This window comes from Schistosoma haematobium, chromosome 3 (genome assembly GCF_000699445.3).
Source record: "Schistosoma haematobium chromosome 3, whole genome shotgun sequence".
Lineage (NCBI taxonomy): Eukaryota > Metazoa > Platyhelminthes > Trematoda > Strigeidida > Schistosomatidae > Schistosoma > Schistosoma haematobium.
In genome coordinates this window covers 35,389,913-35,407,083 of record NC_067198.1, presented here as the reverse complement: position 1 = coordinate 35,407,083, position 17,171 = coordinate 35,389,913, and the positions used below count along the sequence as shown (strand labels likewise).

The 17,171-nt window shown below is 34.1% G+C and overlaps 1 protein-coding gene across 2 annotated transcripts in view; it reads right to left on the bottom strand.

The window, feature by feature from the left end:
* The window catches only part of MS3_00005639 (uncharacterized protein), a gene marked incomplete at its 5' end in the record, with an annotated part of 32,990 nt that continues 15,819 nt past the window's right edge, over window positions 1–17,171 (bottom strand). Inside the window, 3 exons of one of the 2 annotated variants that reach the window (XM_035730290.2) lie at window positions 1–1,108; window positions 9,285–9,424; window positions 14,786–16,149. In XM_035730290.2, the coding sequence (XP_035586364.1) occupies window positions 965–1,108; window positions 9,285–9,424; window positions 14,786–16,149 (1,648 nt within the window). In that variant the 3' untranslated portion in view covers window positions 1–964. Of the gene's footprint in view, window positions 1,109–6,658; window positions 9,425–14,785; window positions 16,150–17,171 lie in introns of those variants that run through there. The other variant, XM_051213731.1, reaches the window with a different exon arrangement.

Here is a 17,171-nt window from a genome sequence, read left to right as displayed (position 1 = left end):
CTCATCAACTCGAACCCTGCATCCGCAAAGAATAGCACAAGATCTGCCAGCTTACATATATGATATAACAGTTGACGTAGTTTAGACAGTATCACAGAACACTAGTTTCATATAGAAGAAAGATAAGAACACAAGCCATTTTTATTAATAGCAAACGATTTAAAAGGTACAATAAATATCTCCCCAATTTTATAGAATTTTAAATATTCTGCTTTTCTACTAGCCCCCCTTCTCCACTAAACATAATTGATATTTTCTAAGCTAAACGTGTAAGTAAGACAGTGAATAATAAAATACATGCACATTGAAGCAGATATGAAGATGATACAGTGACGAAAACAATCACAACAATGACGGTAAGCTAAAAGTTAAAGATAAGCAGAACAAAAATAAAACTAAATATATTGTGTGCCTGACGAAAAATGGAAAGATACTCTACACTTCAACAAGAACATATGCAAAGAATAGAATGAAGAGATATCTTAAAGTGTCATTACACAGAATGATGGACAAAAGTAGTACCAGGAACCAGTGAAGTGAATTTCCCATCCAATTTCTATAAAGCATATAAGAAAGTATACTAAAGGACAAAAGAATTAAAAAATAGACGCGAATAAACAATACACATTAGATGATTATCAGAATGAATGGTGAGTCAAACTGTCTAGATATCAAGAATATTACTCTTTACCTGTAGTAGTCTATCACAAGATAAGAAACAGAGAAGTTAGCGGAGCAAAAAAAGACATTGCCAAAAGTATCTCTTAAAATATTTACTGAGAAAAAAAGTCAACGAAACCAGAAAATGCAAAGCATAATGCGTGAAAAGTAACGAGAATAAGATATTTATTTAAACAAATAAAATATAAATATGAGATAAATGGTCTGTTGTAATGCAACTGAATTAATGACAATAATTAACACTGATAAACATGGATAAAACAATTTATTTCAGTGATATTTACTAATCATTAACACTGTCTAGACCACAGGAATTTTGAATTTCATAAAAACACGCGGTAGGATCAGGAGGTTGATGATTCCAAACAGCAGAGGGCAAGTTTAAATCTTCCATTGGTATCCATTTGTAGCCGACATTACGTGACATCTGATGAAGAAATAAAAATAAAAACAATATGTGATTAGTAACTTAAATGTTATTTCAAGAATGAATACAGGTGTGTGTGTATTACTTTAGTGAATGAATTTTAAATAGTTGTATCGCTTCTAATACTGGAATTAAATATTTTAGCGCCCATGGCTGATTGCATAACGATGGAATGCTTTTGACATTAATGAAATACATCCTATTTACTTTTGAGGTATTTTGTTGACAAATTCCGTTGATAAAAACGTAGATACGAAAATTGGACTATGAAAGGAAATGAAGAACGTATATTTCAGAAATCCGATGATACAGGAGAATGACAAGTGACGAAAAGAAATGAATTTGGACTAGAATGGCAAAAATAACCAATTCAGTGAATCAAAGACTTTGTATTAATCAAAAGTATTTTGCAATACAAGTTATCTAACCTGACAACGTTTACGGGATTTCATAAGAAATGTTAGTTTCTCAATGCTTATTATCAGTTTTCCAAACTTAGTGTCACAGAAATATCGTTAAACAACGTAATTTAACCTCCGAATTTATTCACGACTACAGTTTATTCCTGAATCTTTGAAATGGCAAAAAATACTTCTAGGTAAAATTCATCTTTATCCACAAAATCTTTACCATTACAGTGAATTTGTAGAGCTTGATTAAATCAAAGGTAACTCACAACGCAAGTCATCAAACTAATTACAATTTATTGACTTTCCACAGATTGAAATCATGAGTCGGTTGAAGCTAGACCACTATGGGAAACCTGGAGGCATTAACACCGTTAGATGCCGGCTCAGTGGTCTAATGGTTAAGTGCTCGCGCGCGAAGCCAGTAGGCCCTGGGTTCGAATCCCACGGGATGCGGGACCGTGGATACGTGCTGCTGAGGAGTCCCACACTAGGACGAAACGGCCGTCCAGTGCTTCCAGGTTTTCAATGGTGGTCTAGCTTCAACTGACTCATGATTTCAATCTGTGAAATCTCTAAAATCTCCACAAACCCCTTCTGATAATTTTCAAGACTTGTTGTCGATTTTTCGACCTTAATATTGCAGAGATATAGCTATCTAATCTCACTGTAGATCTATTCACTCTAAAACTTTCTTCCTGAATCAAACACTTATGAATACTTCTAGAGAAAATTCATCACCATTTACAAAATCTTTACTAATATATACACCGAAGAGGCACGGAGGTGAAATTATAAGAGAACCATCGTTCTTGCCATGTTAATATAGAGAATTGACGCATGGAAATTGTCATTCATTCTAGCACTCCGACTTCACCAGCTCACCCTTTGATTTAATTGACTGTAGATATCACAGTTTTTACTAAAACTTTGGTAATCAACTAATGACAAAGCCATTTCAGTGTGACTACATGATTATTGGTGATTAGAATAATTGTATGGACTACTGAAGGATCCGAAACATTAATTGTTCAATGCTGTTGTGATTTCCAGTTGACATTTTATCCGAAGATTACTTCCAACAATATGAAACAATTGAGATGAAACCATTTAGCTTAACAAGTTACTTGATTTATTGCAATCTCATCATGTGAAATTTTGTCTTATATCTCACGAAGCAGCTACAGTGACGAACTTCCTTAATAAGTGCATTAGTATGGGGTGATGATCATTATAATTTATATCACATGAGTATTAACTCAGCCTATTACTTTTTTCATAACCAACCAGTATATCAAATTTGCGAGTAAAAAAATTGTAGTTCTGATATTTTGTGACTTAATGTAAGTCACTACTTCAGAGTAAATAACGACTAATATATCATACATAGCTTTGTACTTGATAAATTGTCTTTTAAGATGTTGGAGAAGATTTGTAGCTTATGTGGATGATTTTGATAGAGTTTTGTTCTCTGAAGTTTGTGCTGATGATGTCATTCAGAAGAACGATGAAAGCTCCACAACTAAACCACTCAGCTTAGAGAACAAAACTCCGTCAAAAATGATAAATTGCCTCTTCAAATTCTTATCTCCTTAAAATAATCATCATATTGAAAACAAATCATAAGGATTGTGTATGGAAATACAAGCATATTTACAACAAATAAAAATAAACAACTATTTCCTACCAAACAAATCGATGTAAACGCATGTGATTATAGTTTACTATAGAATTATTGTATAACATTTAAAATATAAAACAAATTTGTGTTAATCATATGAGGCCTTTTCTATTGAAAATGTCATACTTATAAATATTACACATTAATTTATTAGGAATGTGTAATATAAAACAAGACGAATAAATCTTATATTTCCTACATTTATAAACATTGTCAACTTTAATCATAATCATGTCTATAGTTTGTTCAAAATTGTCAGTTAAGAAACCAAAGGAGTAAATTGCGAACAATCAAATCACAAATGAAATTTATTCTCTCAGTTGAATAACCTGATCGTGAGACTTTCACTATCTTTATAGACAACATTATCAGCTCAAACTTCAAATTTGTAGCTTACTCCTATTTGAAGTTTGTCTTGACGATGACACCAAGAAAGATAACGAAAGCTTGACGATTAAACTACATAGATTAGAGGACACAATTCCAATGAAATTGTGAATAAATACAACATAGTTGCATTAAAAATAAATCATCCAGCAATCAATCAAACAGGAACCTTATTTTTTAATTAACTAAATCAATTTTATCAGTTTATAAAGAAGAAAACACTTCTGATAACATACACAACACTTCACAATTGTCAGATAATGTCAAGATTAAATTTGAAAAACAAGCGACTACACAGAGTAGATATACATTCAAGTCAATCATATATAGACCTAATAATTTCATACACACATATACAAACTTAAAGACGAACAAAGATTAACTAAATAACCATGCAGAAAGACAACTGATTTAATCATTCTATTGTAAATGACACAAAGAAAAATAGAAGCAAATATGTGACATGATATTTATAGAGAAAAACAAAATCATAATTATTGAGAGGAACGTACTGACTCTAGGTATTATTACTAATATTTAGATTCTGAGTGTCTTCTTCTAATATATGATAAATTAACTTAAGCTATGTTAAAACATTAAGAGGGGAAAAATTGGATCAGCATGTAGAACATGCACTAAATACAAGTTTATATATTCGGCTTTCATTTAGAATCTATATACGATAATAAGTATTGATAATCCTGTTCAACCAAGTTGATAAGTTCAATGTTAAATAGAAAAGGAAACTTATGTTTACAGTTATTTCCATATATGAACTAATTTTAAGTAACAATAACTATATATATGATTTATGTGGTGCATGTGTATTTGGTGCCCTTTTGTACCAATAGTCATGTGTTTAAATAAATAAACTCCTCTACAGCACTCATTCGACTCATCCCCAAATCAACAAAAGAATAAGATTGAAACAAAAAAATATTCCGAATAAGCGAAACAATATGGTAAAAGTATAAGAATTTATATCGAAATTATGAGAGAAGAGCTCAGTACATTTTTTTTCACAATCTTTCTATTAGGATTGATTAATCGAAAATCAACCAATTAAAATGCTCTGATTTGGTCTTCTATTCACAGCATTCAGTTGTCATAATTCTATTCTTATAACAGAATGACATTCAACAATGAAAAACTAATGAATGATACTAAGCTCTGAATTTAAAAGAAAGGAAGATAGAAGAAAAGGAAAGTAACTGGAGTATTATAACAAAAATCTTGAATAAAACCAATCACTTGTTAAGCTTTTTTTTGCTTAAGTACAACCTTTGAAACAGTTAAGAATGATTTTTAATGATAATGAATTTATAATAAATTACAATGGTTATTGATATAACTATTGAACCTGTAATAGTGAATGAAACCAATGTTTTATTTTGTCATCCTTTGAGATGAACTATAATAGTTCCGAACTATAAATAGTTGAGAGTCAGTCAGTCAGCTACAATGTAGGACCAGGCACATATGTGCATCGGTCCAGGTTGCCATGAAGCATCAGCACAACAAGATGAACACCGGATTCATAGCAGTGGTTAGGTCAAAGGTGGTAATATATAAGAGAAAGATTGCATACAGAGATATAGTACAAGAAGAAAGAATTGGTTCGTAGAAAGAAAGATATGAAGTGACTTTAATTTCTTAGTTTAAGGGAAGACAGAGAGTGTATACACCGACGCCATTGTGATCGATTCTGAGCCATGTCACCAAGAGTCTCCAACCATTGGTTACGATAGTCACGCGGACCCCAACCAAGTAGTCTGCATCTACCAACAGTTGAGAGACTATTCTTCATAGGAAATAAGATCAATACCAATTAGATAGGCTTAGTGATTAATATACAACAATTTTACAATAATTATTTATGAAATGAAAGTGAGATAATTTTTGTAATAGTGATATATTATTGATAAAATCATATCTGAATTCATTTAGTTACATAATAATTAAGTTCAATGAGTATTAGTTACAAAAATTACATTAAAAACGGAATAATTTTCATTTGAATGAAAAATCATAGAGAATTAATATAAAATTTAACAAGTTAATCAGAATCAATTCTCGTGATTAATGATTATTCGTGTTATGGATCATTAATTAATCAATGAAATTTGTAATGAGAATTCATTACTATTACACTAATAAATAAAATCTCAATAGTTGAGATTATGAGTCAATTGAAGCTAGACCACCATGGGAAACCTGGAAACATTGGACGGCTTTTTTGTCATGTTGTAGAATTCCTCAGAAGTGCGCATACACGACCCAGCCTTGCCGGATTCGAACCCAGAACCTATCAGTCTAGCTTCAATTGACTCACGATTTCAACTATTGAAATTACTAAAATCTTCACAAAACTCCTTCTGATACTAATCAACGTATGCTCACTAGTGACTGGCTTCAAGATGTATATCCTGGAGTTCTAGTGAGAAGCAGTGACCAGTGGAGTTCAACCGGGTCAGTTGTGAGATAGTAACTCACTGATGACAATGGTGGATGTGTCGCTTAATTACGGGGATTATTTGAAGTTAGACGTTAACTGTTGGATGCCAGGTCAGTGGTCTAGTGGTTAAGCGCTCGCGCGCGAAGCTGATAGGTCCTGAGTTCGAATCCCGCGATCGGGATCGTGGATACGCACTGTTGAGTCCCATAATAGGACGAAACGGCCGTCCGCTGCTTCCATGGTGGTTTAGTTTCAACTGACTCATGATCTCAACTATTGAACTTACTACAATATCCACAAAACCCCATCTGATACTAATAAATAAAACTCATTATTATATGATTGAGAAAAAAATGCTCTTTTTTCGTGTTCAATTTACCAAACTTTAAGAATTTGCTACTTAAAAATAATTAAAAGTTAGATTTTAATATAATTTATAAGAAATGCATAATAATAATTATAAAACTATAAGGAAAACTATTAGAACAAGAGATAAGGTGATTTTATTGTTACGTACTTAGCTTGTATGATTACCGCGAATACGACTACGAAATTTAGATACTCGGATTTATATGACCAACAAATGACGCGTACACCTGAACAAACGGCTCAGAATCCCGATTGATCATTTTCCCTACATGTTAAGTCCGAAACACCAATCTGAGCTTCCGCGATATAAATCATACATTTCAAACACACTGGGTTTATATACAATCCAAACAGATCACATCACACCACAAAATAGAAAATATTTGTATGAGATCTAGCCAAAAGTGGTTATGATTTTGGGAGGCCGTAATTAATAAAATAAGCAAAACTTATTTATTTAAACACAGGGAGACACCAAACAGATATGCGCCACAAAAATCATTCGAGTTGTGTGCGGCCTAAAATAGTTCCCGGTCGTCCAGACCGAAGCAGGTGGTTTTCTTTGGTGGGCCACTGCCCTAGCCTTCGAGCTAAAGGTCTGGTCCACAAGGCGGTGGAGCAACGTTAGGAGATGCAGCCCCATGGTAGGCGGTGACCAACAATAGGTTCACACGCCATTTCTCCCGTCAGGATCGTGGATCCCTTGTGCACCATTGGTTTGGAATCAGGGGTTTCCAACTTCCTTAGGTGGATCCTACATATCCACCAACCCGGTTAAAGCGCCGGACATTTGCTTATCGTCCTCTCAATTTCATAAACAACACCCCTGCGTGAGAAGGCATAACTTAATAGTGAATCGTATAATGAAAGTTCATAATAAGAGGAATATGAATATACATAGTTCAGTTACTTAACAATTATACACTAAAAATATATGCATAGTATTAGTCCATTAATAGATCCCAACAGTTACCATTCATTATTTTCGTTAGGATATAACAATTATGTTTTAACTTGGCGTGATAATTTGTTAGCTTTAACTTTCGTTTTATTTCAGTTATATGATTTTTGTTCGTAAGTATTTATTCATTGTGAATTTCGTTATATATAACATCACGAATGTGTTTTTTTTTTTAGTAATTTTGTGCTAAATCTATTAGTGTACCCCCTCGTATCGGTTACATATAATGTTAGTGTTGAGAAGATCAACAAAAATTCCTTGAAAAAAGCCCAAACGGGCCCTGAAAACTCTGGGAAACATTTTATCTAATCACCTAACAATAGAAGTTTCTTCGAAACATCTTGAAAGTGAAGAGTAACGTGTCACTTTTCTGAATGGGTAAGTGCCTATTCTGCTACTATGTTTAGAAGGGTTCCAGAACTTTTACGATTGAGCATCATAACATTCAGTCATTAAGCCTAAATTAGATGGTGCGTATTTCCTAATTTCAATTAATCCATGAAATGATGTGGAACTACTCAATGTTATCTTTGAATAAATGCATGATTTTCGCCTTCATGAATCACGATTTCAGAACAAAACTTCCGGAAATTCACTGAGGAACGTAAAAAATAGAATTTTACCAACTCAATGGTTGGATAGTATTGTGGTTATCGCGAAATTCAAAAATAAAAATTGTAAATGAATTAGATTAACACAAGTCTAAATACTATAAAAGACATAAAGCAGAATATTTTCAGTACAATCTAAATTAAAATAGATTTGATTATATTAACATTGTAATTTCAGTCACGGTTACTTTTTTGTGTGAAACCTAGCTGTATGTAATTATGTGTTCGTGAGTGAAGAAAATGTGATATTTGTAATGTGGAAGAGTAACGTCAGGAATATATTTGTTAGTGGTGTGAAACGTGAATAGAATTAGTTGTGCGAATATTTGAATAAATGTTCCATGTTGTATGGATAGTTAGACGTGCTTTTCTCCTTTCTAGTTCTAGAGGGTTATTTGAAAGTGTTTTTGTGTTCTTTGGCATCAGTCATGATTTCATGAGAAGACTGTCCAGTATAGAATAAATCACCATCTAAACATCACAGTCTGTAGACATAATTCTGTGTCGAAGTGATAAGTATTTTATCTTTTATTTGAACTCGTTGTTTTATACACTGCCTAAATTCTGTGTGATCTAAGGATTCTTTGTAATTCTTCTGTTATGCCATGATGATATGGCAGAACAACAGGAACAAACCTTTGTACTATATAAACTTGTGCTAATTTATTTTCGTTCTCGGAAGAAGTGGTGGTTTACATTAAGTTCTGAATGTTCTAAGTCTTGTTTCAATTAAAAATCTTTAAACTTTCGTTAATTACTTGTTATTCATTCCTAATCATTTAGTTATTACAACTTAAGACGATATATTCATTAAAAAAAAGAGTGGAGTAATTCAAATTCATAAGAGCTAATAGTTGGAAGTTGTGAATACTATGCTACAATATCAAATGTTTGAAGACTTTCTAAATCGAACAGATCCACTCCTAGTCTTCCCTTAGTACTCGAGTCTCGGAATCTTCTCAGACCTTTTATTTCTTTTTCTCTACCTAGTCGTCTCTAACACCACTGATACTGCTTAATACTCTTCAATTTATCTCCAAATAATTTTATTTCGCTGTGTTAATGTGGGACAGCAACTTGAACCAGTGCATGTATGTGTCAGGTTATTTACATTGCGTATGACTGAATGACTTATTTCACCAAGATTCATGTTGATTTAATCTACAATACACATCGCTTGTAGTAAATATTCTTGAACAGAAAAAGTAATGCACAGGTTACTATTTGGTTATATACTTTTATTCAACATGTAGAGATAAATCAATTAGATACAGATAACACTGTTTTGATATTTCAATTACTCACTTCATTTAAATTCTCATCCAAATTAAATGGCCAAGATTGATCATCAATAGAAATACAACAACTAGGAATACGAAAAGATTTGAGTGATGTACCACGAAGAGCTGTAAACGCTTTCATATCCACAATATTAAACCAGTAACCTTTAAGTAAAAGCAAAATAAAAGTCACATTTAATATAGAATTATAAAATAGTAGAACGTGTGGAAAATACACATTAATGACAATGATCAATCTACTGCATGATTAGTGTCTGTAGTGAAGAGAATACGGAAATAACAAAAAATGAAAGCTATGTTTTGAGGTATTAATTCGCTTACTTCATAATCAATACTTATTAACATTTAGTTTATATAACTCCCTTATTTCTTTAATCACAGGCTTCCGTTTAATCTATAATCTATTGTAATTAAAACGCTAGTCATGTATCTCATTTTCTTGGCATCTTGGCATATACTAATATCTTTTTAATTTATTGTGATTTACGGTCCAATTATTCACACATTTGATCATGTACTCTTTTGAGCTAAATTGTCTTCGAATACAGATGTATCTCCTCTTGCCAATCAATCACTGCTAGCAGAGATCATTCATCAGCAAATAGGATGGTCCTCCGCCTGTAAATTAGTTATATATCTAACATTTTCAAGGTTATACTAAGTAACCTGACACATCAAGGCCGTTAACTAAATTTGAGACAAATCTCCCTGCATACCTATCAAAAGAACCAGTGGGCAGACTGAGGTCACAACAGCGTTGTTACAATAATAATAGATGAATAGGTATTCATTCACAACCCTGTTTTTTACGAAAGTGATGCGACCGCGAATTTCACATCGGATACTGTCTGAATACTTAGTTGTTTCATTTATGAATAACGCGAACATATTTCAATTCAATAGGAATAAAAAGGCCGTGCCATACAAAGTCAGATGGTAACATTACGAAATAAAATACGGAGAAGTCATATAATCTACATAAAATGGATAGGTATAGAATAGTATTTATTAATAGACACCGTTCGATCAGGAAGGTGACCACGGATAGGATTTCGCTCACTTAAGAAATTGTATCTTACTTTTATGGAGAACACAATAATATGTTATAGTGCAGAATCACCACTGGCTCCAATTATGAGTCACATTTGGTAACGTTTCAGGTTACTGGATTGTGATATATTGGATCCCACTTATAGAACTGTAATGAACCAACAGATATCAGTCCTGTCATTTATTTTACAATATTTAGGACATTGGAACCGATTTTGAGCCATTGCATTCAGTCTTTAGTCACTTTCTAAAGCAATAATCAACTAGAACTAAGTTGGCCCGACCGTTGTTGCTACCTTGAAGTGGTGGTCGGGCTTGCCTATCGTGATGAAGCAACCGAGCTATACTGACTGGAACAACTGTTCCTCAAGGCCCTACCACGTCAGACAGGGCGTTTGAAGAGCGGTGAGACTAAAAGCAACAAACCCAAGGTCCGAAGGCGAAGTCCTACTGCTGACTGTACAGAGGTGTGACAGCAGTAAGGTGTTTCCCTCGGACAACCAGCATGACAGCGATGCTGCCTTCCCACAAGGAGGGGTGGGGTTAGAAAAGGTCGACCCTAAAAATGCACACCTCGCCTTATCCCACAGATATCCGTCTCCGGCGGTAAGATCTCAACAAGTACGGAGCTAACACAAAAATTGCCCATAAAAAGGTCGTGTGTGACCGACCTCAAACAGTTGTCCCTTGGGCACTGCGGTCACGTTCCCAGGTCACTAAGACCACTTCTAATCCGATTTCCTTTTCAGGTACCTCCAGAAGAACCCTTCCACGGTGTGGGCAACCGGGAAGTGATAACCGCCCTCATACCTCTAAAAGCACTCAAGACCACTGTATTCATAAGAACTAAGTTGGGTAGCCTCAGTCTATCAACACAGCTCAATCCCATGGTCAATGTCCCCTTGGACTGATTCCACTTCTTGGTTCAAGAGTCCCTAGATTCCTCCCAATCTACCCCTACATCAACAAACAACCACCGTCGAGGAATTTTATGGTTCGGTATACGTAATACATGCCCCCTCCCCAAAAAGAACACCTGACCTTATGAAAATTTCACTACTCCATCGATCAATTTACGATTCCTTACCTATTATACTGAGTCTAACCTCAGCTATGCTAACTCAGCGGTCCCAACAAACGAGCACTGTTTCGAAAACAGCTATGGTTGAACACTAGTAACCTACGAATATCCTGTTTCCAAAAACTGTATTTCACAACAATAAAAAATAACAGAGCAAACTGTTGTATAATATAATAGTCCCTTGGTCGACACAGGAACATCTCCCCCACAACACATATGACACAGGTTGGCAAAAGCCAAACGAGTTTTCTGAACTAGTCCCAATATTCCAATAGACACATACTCAACAGGGCTGACGAAACTTCCAAGATAAGTGGAGTGGTGGACAAGTAAATTTCCTAGTATGAAATCAATCAACGATGATATCAACAGAATTATCGTTGCTAATCCCTAACACATTGGTGGACCTCGAAACTATTAGCGCCGTTCTCAAATGAATATCCTGATCTCGGATGGGTTAGGTTTTACAACCATAAAGTGAAACTGCCCCTATTAACATATTGTGCCCTCAACCTTTGACAGTCAGTTGTGATAGATCAAAAGATATTCCAGACTGGTATGAGCCGATTCGGCCCTCGCTAACCAACTGCTCTGTAAATCGTACAGAACATTTGGACAGAAGACTACGCATGAGTTGGTCGATAAATACACAGGGTCATTTTTTAGTAACTAAAACATTGGATTACAGTCTCACATGTTTTGACACACTCAATTTCATCAACATTACATATTAATATTAATTCAATTTAAACGGTCAAACTATTTGACGAGTAAGGGACGGTTTCCGTGAATTTAATTTTACTGGATGTGAAATTGTGTTTTCATGTACCTTAGTTCCCTAACCCTTAGGTCAATCAAAAAGGTAATTCCCATGGTCTAATGGAGAACTTGCTTTCAGAATAAAAACCATCAAATTCAAAAGGGCAGCATTTCACAAATTTTATTAACACCATCCTGTTGTTTCACATGTTTACATCGAACAGCGAGGCGGACAATATGCTTCGAGATATGTTTGTTGGCGTTGGATTTCTAACCAAGGAAGAGTCAGCCAGACAGCCAACAGTTGACGGGAATCAAGCTTCCTGTTATTTTACTATATTAAATAGCCATTGCAAAGAGAGGGATTTTTATATTAAATATGTATGGAGAATAAAAAAGAATCCGTCAACGGCCGATATCTTCATCAATGCAAGGTATGTTTCTCCAAATATCCTGTATATACTAAACTAGACATGCTATTAGATATGTTGGTTCTCCGTAAATGTTCATATGCCAAATGGGTTCACAACCGCACGTTGTTCATGAGCAAACTTCATGGTTCCGTCGTCTGACAGACCAAATGTAGAGCACTCTCCCTTTACTGTTGTCGGGAGTTGCAGCATTTGTACCAATCGATTCCGTTTAAGAAACCTACGGAGAACAACTTGCACAGGATGTCTGGGGTATGCGTCATCCTTTTTGGAAAATCAAACCTTCCAGGTTTGTTTAGTAGTTTTCATAATGTTTTGAAACCTTCGCAGAGCATATCATGCAGCTGGAAGGCGAAGCACAGACGTGGTGTGACGTATAAGGTCAGCTGCAGTACTATTTCTTCTGTACATGGGATACGAATAACATAGCTTGCCGGTTTACAGACATCATAGGAATTGGTGGCACCTTAAATATAATGAAAAAAATACCGTTCTACGAGTTAGTAACATTAGATACATCAATGAGGGAGACACAAGTAGCCTTTGGATTTATAGTTGGCGAGACATCTTATCTTATTGAAAGGGTTTTAGCCTTTTTCGTGCCTCTCTGGTATACTGGTAAGACGCTTCAGTAGTGACAACAGCCCTGTCATTGGCAATGCTCTAAGTGGAAACTTCCTGGCTGCACACCACACTTTGTGCAGATTTCACATCATACGGAACGTTATCGAGAGAGTAAGTAGGTTTCTAAGATGGCTCCCGATAATTATGACAATGAAGCCAGTGCAGGGTGCTCAACAGTGAATGTTCATCACTTAACACGAATCATTTAATTCACATGAATTCGCAAAATATTGGAACCGATATTAAATTTAGTATTTTTAGTATTTTCTTACAACTCTAAAAAATAATAATCATGGTAATCATTTCATTAATAGCATAAAATAGATGAATTTGAACTTCATGATAATTTGTATCCAGTTCACTGCAGTCTATTATTATATTTATTCATGATTAGTAATGTTCGTTTATAAGTTGACCTCTTTCTAATTGTTATCAGGAAAATCAATGGAATCAGCTGACCTTAATATTCCGCTACAGCTTGTTAGGATTTATGTAAGATTATATTTAACGCAATTGTAATATAGTCTTATCAGTTGGTAATTCTCTTAGAGTACTGATTCTTCAAACCATATTAATTGTCTGAAATGAATTCAATATGTTCACTTAAAATATTCATACGGTATGAGGTAAACTTTCTAAAGTGTGTTTAAGCTTGAGTTATTAGTACATGTGATAAGCACAAATCCTGCTTATCAAATATGGCAAGATAAAAAATTATCCTGTAGTATGATACATTCATACTACGTGGTTTTCACGTCACGATTGACTCTAGCTAGAAACTATTCTGTGTATTCAAAAAATACACGCTAGTATTTAAAACATCCAAAAAAATCCTTAACTGTTAATGGTTATCTTCTGCGTTCAGTTGCAAAAGTAAATTAACCTAGGTCCCTCACCAGAATAAATTCCCTTTAAAAACTTGTTACTATTATCAAGAGCATTTGATTAAAAATGTCACTCACATAGTTGAATACGGGCATAACTGATTGAAGACATCTCACTGAATGGTTTATTCAAATACGAATGGTACTTAACTCATTTCACTGTAGTTTAGTGGTTTCAAGGAACTTCTTTGTACTGCAGTCATATGAATATATAATTTGTCATATTAGTTATTTTCATCTAGTTTTCTGTGTATTCAACTTTTCTTGATAGATCGTTTATTGAGAAAACCATCTGACTTGTTTCGTTAAGTCATATATATTTTTTAAAAGTAGTATAACATATTAGCTTACTTGTAAGTGCTCAAGTCATCATTATGTTTATAGACAAAAATCCTATTACAATTTTATAATGTGCTACTATTTACAATATTACATTTATTACTTCTGTACTATTGAGTTTACTTAATTATTTTCAGATTTGAACAACCGGTTTAAGAGTAACCTCATTGGTTAAACAGATTATAGGAGAAAACAAGCACATAACCAATCGAATAAACCTCCTTAGGGGCAGAAGAATTATAAGTTTAGACACACATCGAATTCGCGTATGCAGTTGTTCAGACTAATTTGACTAGTAATATGAATTCTATATACAATTTGGAAAGAAATTACTTACCAATTAGTGTAAAATGCGACAATTGTTGACATCTCCATGCTAACATAACAAACGGATCAGGGTTGACATCATCAGGCGCTTTATACAAATTTGGTGAGTAAAAAACAAGATTTGATGAAGTAGATGATTGTGGAGCCTCGGAAAAATTGGAATAATAATTACAATCGTAAGGTAAATAATCACAATAATCATTAACATTGGTTTTAGTTGTATTGATACTATCATGAGTAGAAATGAGAGCTGAATGAGATACAACGCTTGTATCACTACCACCACCCTTATCGATAGCACTTTCCTCACATGCAGTTGGTTTCATTATCCTCAAACTATCATTCCCATTTTTTGGTAATATAATTTCTGAATTAGACGAGTATTCAATTTGTCCAACCATCTTATGAAGTGATATTGGTGCTATCAATGATTGGTGTATTTGATCACCAGACAAACATGACCCTGACGGTACCGGTAAAGACGAAGATGATGAAGTCAAAGATAGACTGGTTGAAACGGGCAGCAAAAAATTACCTGAGTAATAATTATTATTACTACAACTTTTGTCTTCATAATCAAATAGATCATAGGAAGAATCACAGCTCAATATATCAAAATCACTTGTACTATCCAGTAATAATGAATGATGTGAGGAATAAGAACTGAACATTGACTGATAATCAGAGTCAACACAGTCGTAATTATCATAATTAATAACAGCATCATAAGAAATTGTTGCTGGTGTATTGGCAATAAATCTAATGATATTGCCATTACTATTATTATTATTATCACTACTAGTAGTAATGGTAGTATATTCCGTATAATGAGAATTATTATGTAAAATACCGTTAGAATTGTTTGACATCACAGATATTATATTGAAAGTATCAATTAGATAGAAATGCTCTAAACTCATAGCAAATGTATCCATTAAATATTGTATAAGATAAGACAATGGATCTGGTTTACAATAGTATATATAAATTGAATTTAAAGGCAAAGCAGAAGGCAAAAGTTTGGTTGAAAGTAATTGATAAATTTGATTCTGTTCACCATATGGATGATGATCCTCCCTTAAATGTTGTTCACGTTCATTTTCCAGTCGACATTGCACCGGTATATGCGGTGAAGATGAAGACGTTGGCGATGAGGATGTAGAAGTGACAGAATGGGATGGTGACATCGATGAATATGATGATGGTAGTGGTAATTGATTATCAAGTTCTTGAGTAGTATTTTGTATGAAAGACATTCGTTGATTGATTGAATTCGAATGGATTGTTGATTGTTTGAGATCGTTTACACAAATTAGGAATAAAGTCACACGCAAATTAGGAAGTATTTCATGCACATGTCTCCAAATTTGATTTCTGGGATAGATGGGGAGACAAAAAGAAACTAGACTAGAGTAACAGTTTAACTGGAAATAATGATGAAAAACGGTTGCTACCATCAGCTGGCTACACGTAGTCGAGATCAAAACGTCAATAATGAACAGCAGATTCAAGTCAGTCATAATTAACGTAGAATGGGGTCATAAAAGTTTCCTCCCCCAAGCTGTTACATTAAATCAGAGCATCAAAGTGAAATTAATAAGATAAATAGCCGAGGAACTTAAACAATAGCGTCGATAATGGTTGAAGAGGCTAAATACAGTTTACTACTCCAACAAAAATTTACAGATAATGCGTTGTGGTTATCATCATCGACAACACAGTACATTTAATCGTTTAGCTAATTATTTGGATGTCTTATTTTTTCAAAACTACACATGCACTGACAATGTCGATTTGTATCTATCAATCAGCATGATTAATTTAATCCTGACCGTAAGGCTATATATATGAATTTGGATAATCATAGTATCCAAACAAGTACACAACTTTATATAACACAAGATGAACACACTTCACACCAAATGATGACCGATATTCATAACTCGACATGTAGGCAGGATTGGACAACTGTTTTGTAAACTGTTTTTTTCGTGACCTATTTACATTTGGTCACTGATTATTTCCCTGGCGAAGCTTGGAACCGACTATAGAGTGAAGAGCTAAAGGTATCTTAATTCCAATCTGAGATTAAGGGGCTTATACAGCGTTAACAATACATTTAGTTGTTGCTGTCATCAGTATATGACAATTTAAGAAATTAGGACACGGTGTTCTAAAATCTGAGTAATAGCCCAAAAGCTCTTTATAAACATACACCAGCTACCTAGACCGACAGATACATGAAACCTTGCATAATCAGACATGAGGTTACAGAACAAAAGTATGACAGTATCCAGAAAGAATAATGAGATGACGTTTTTGGGAAAGATAAACATTGAGGGTATCCAACATACTTATCCATAAAAACTCCCATTTCATTTGAAATCATTCGATCT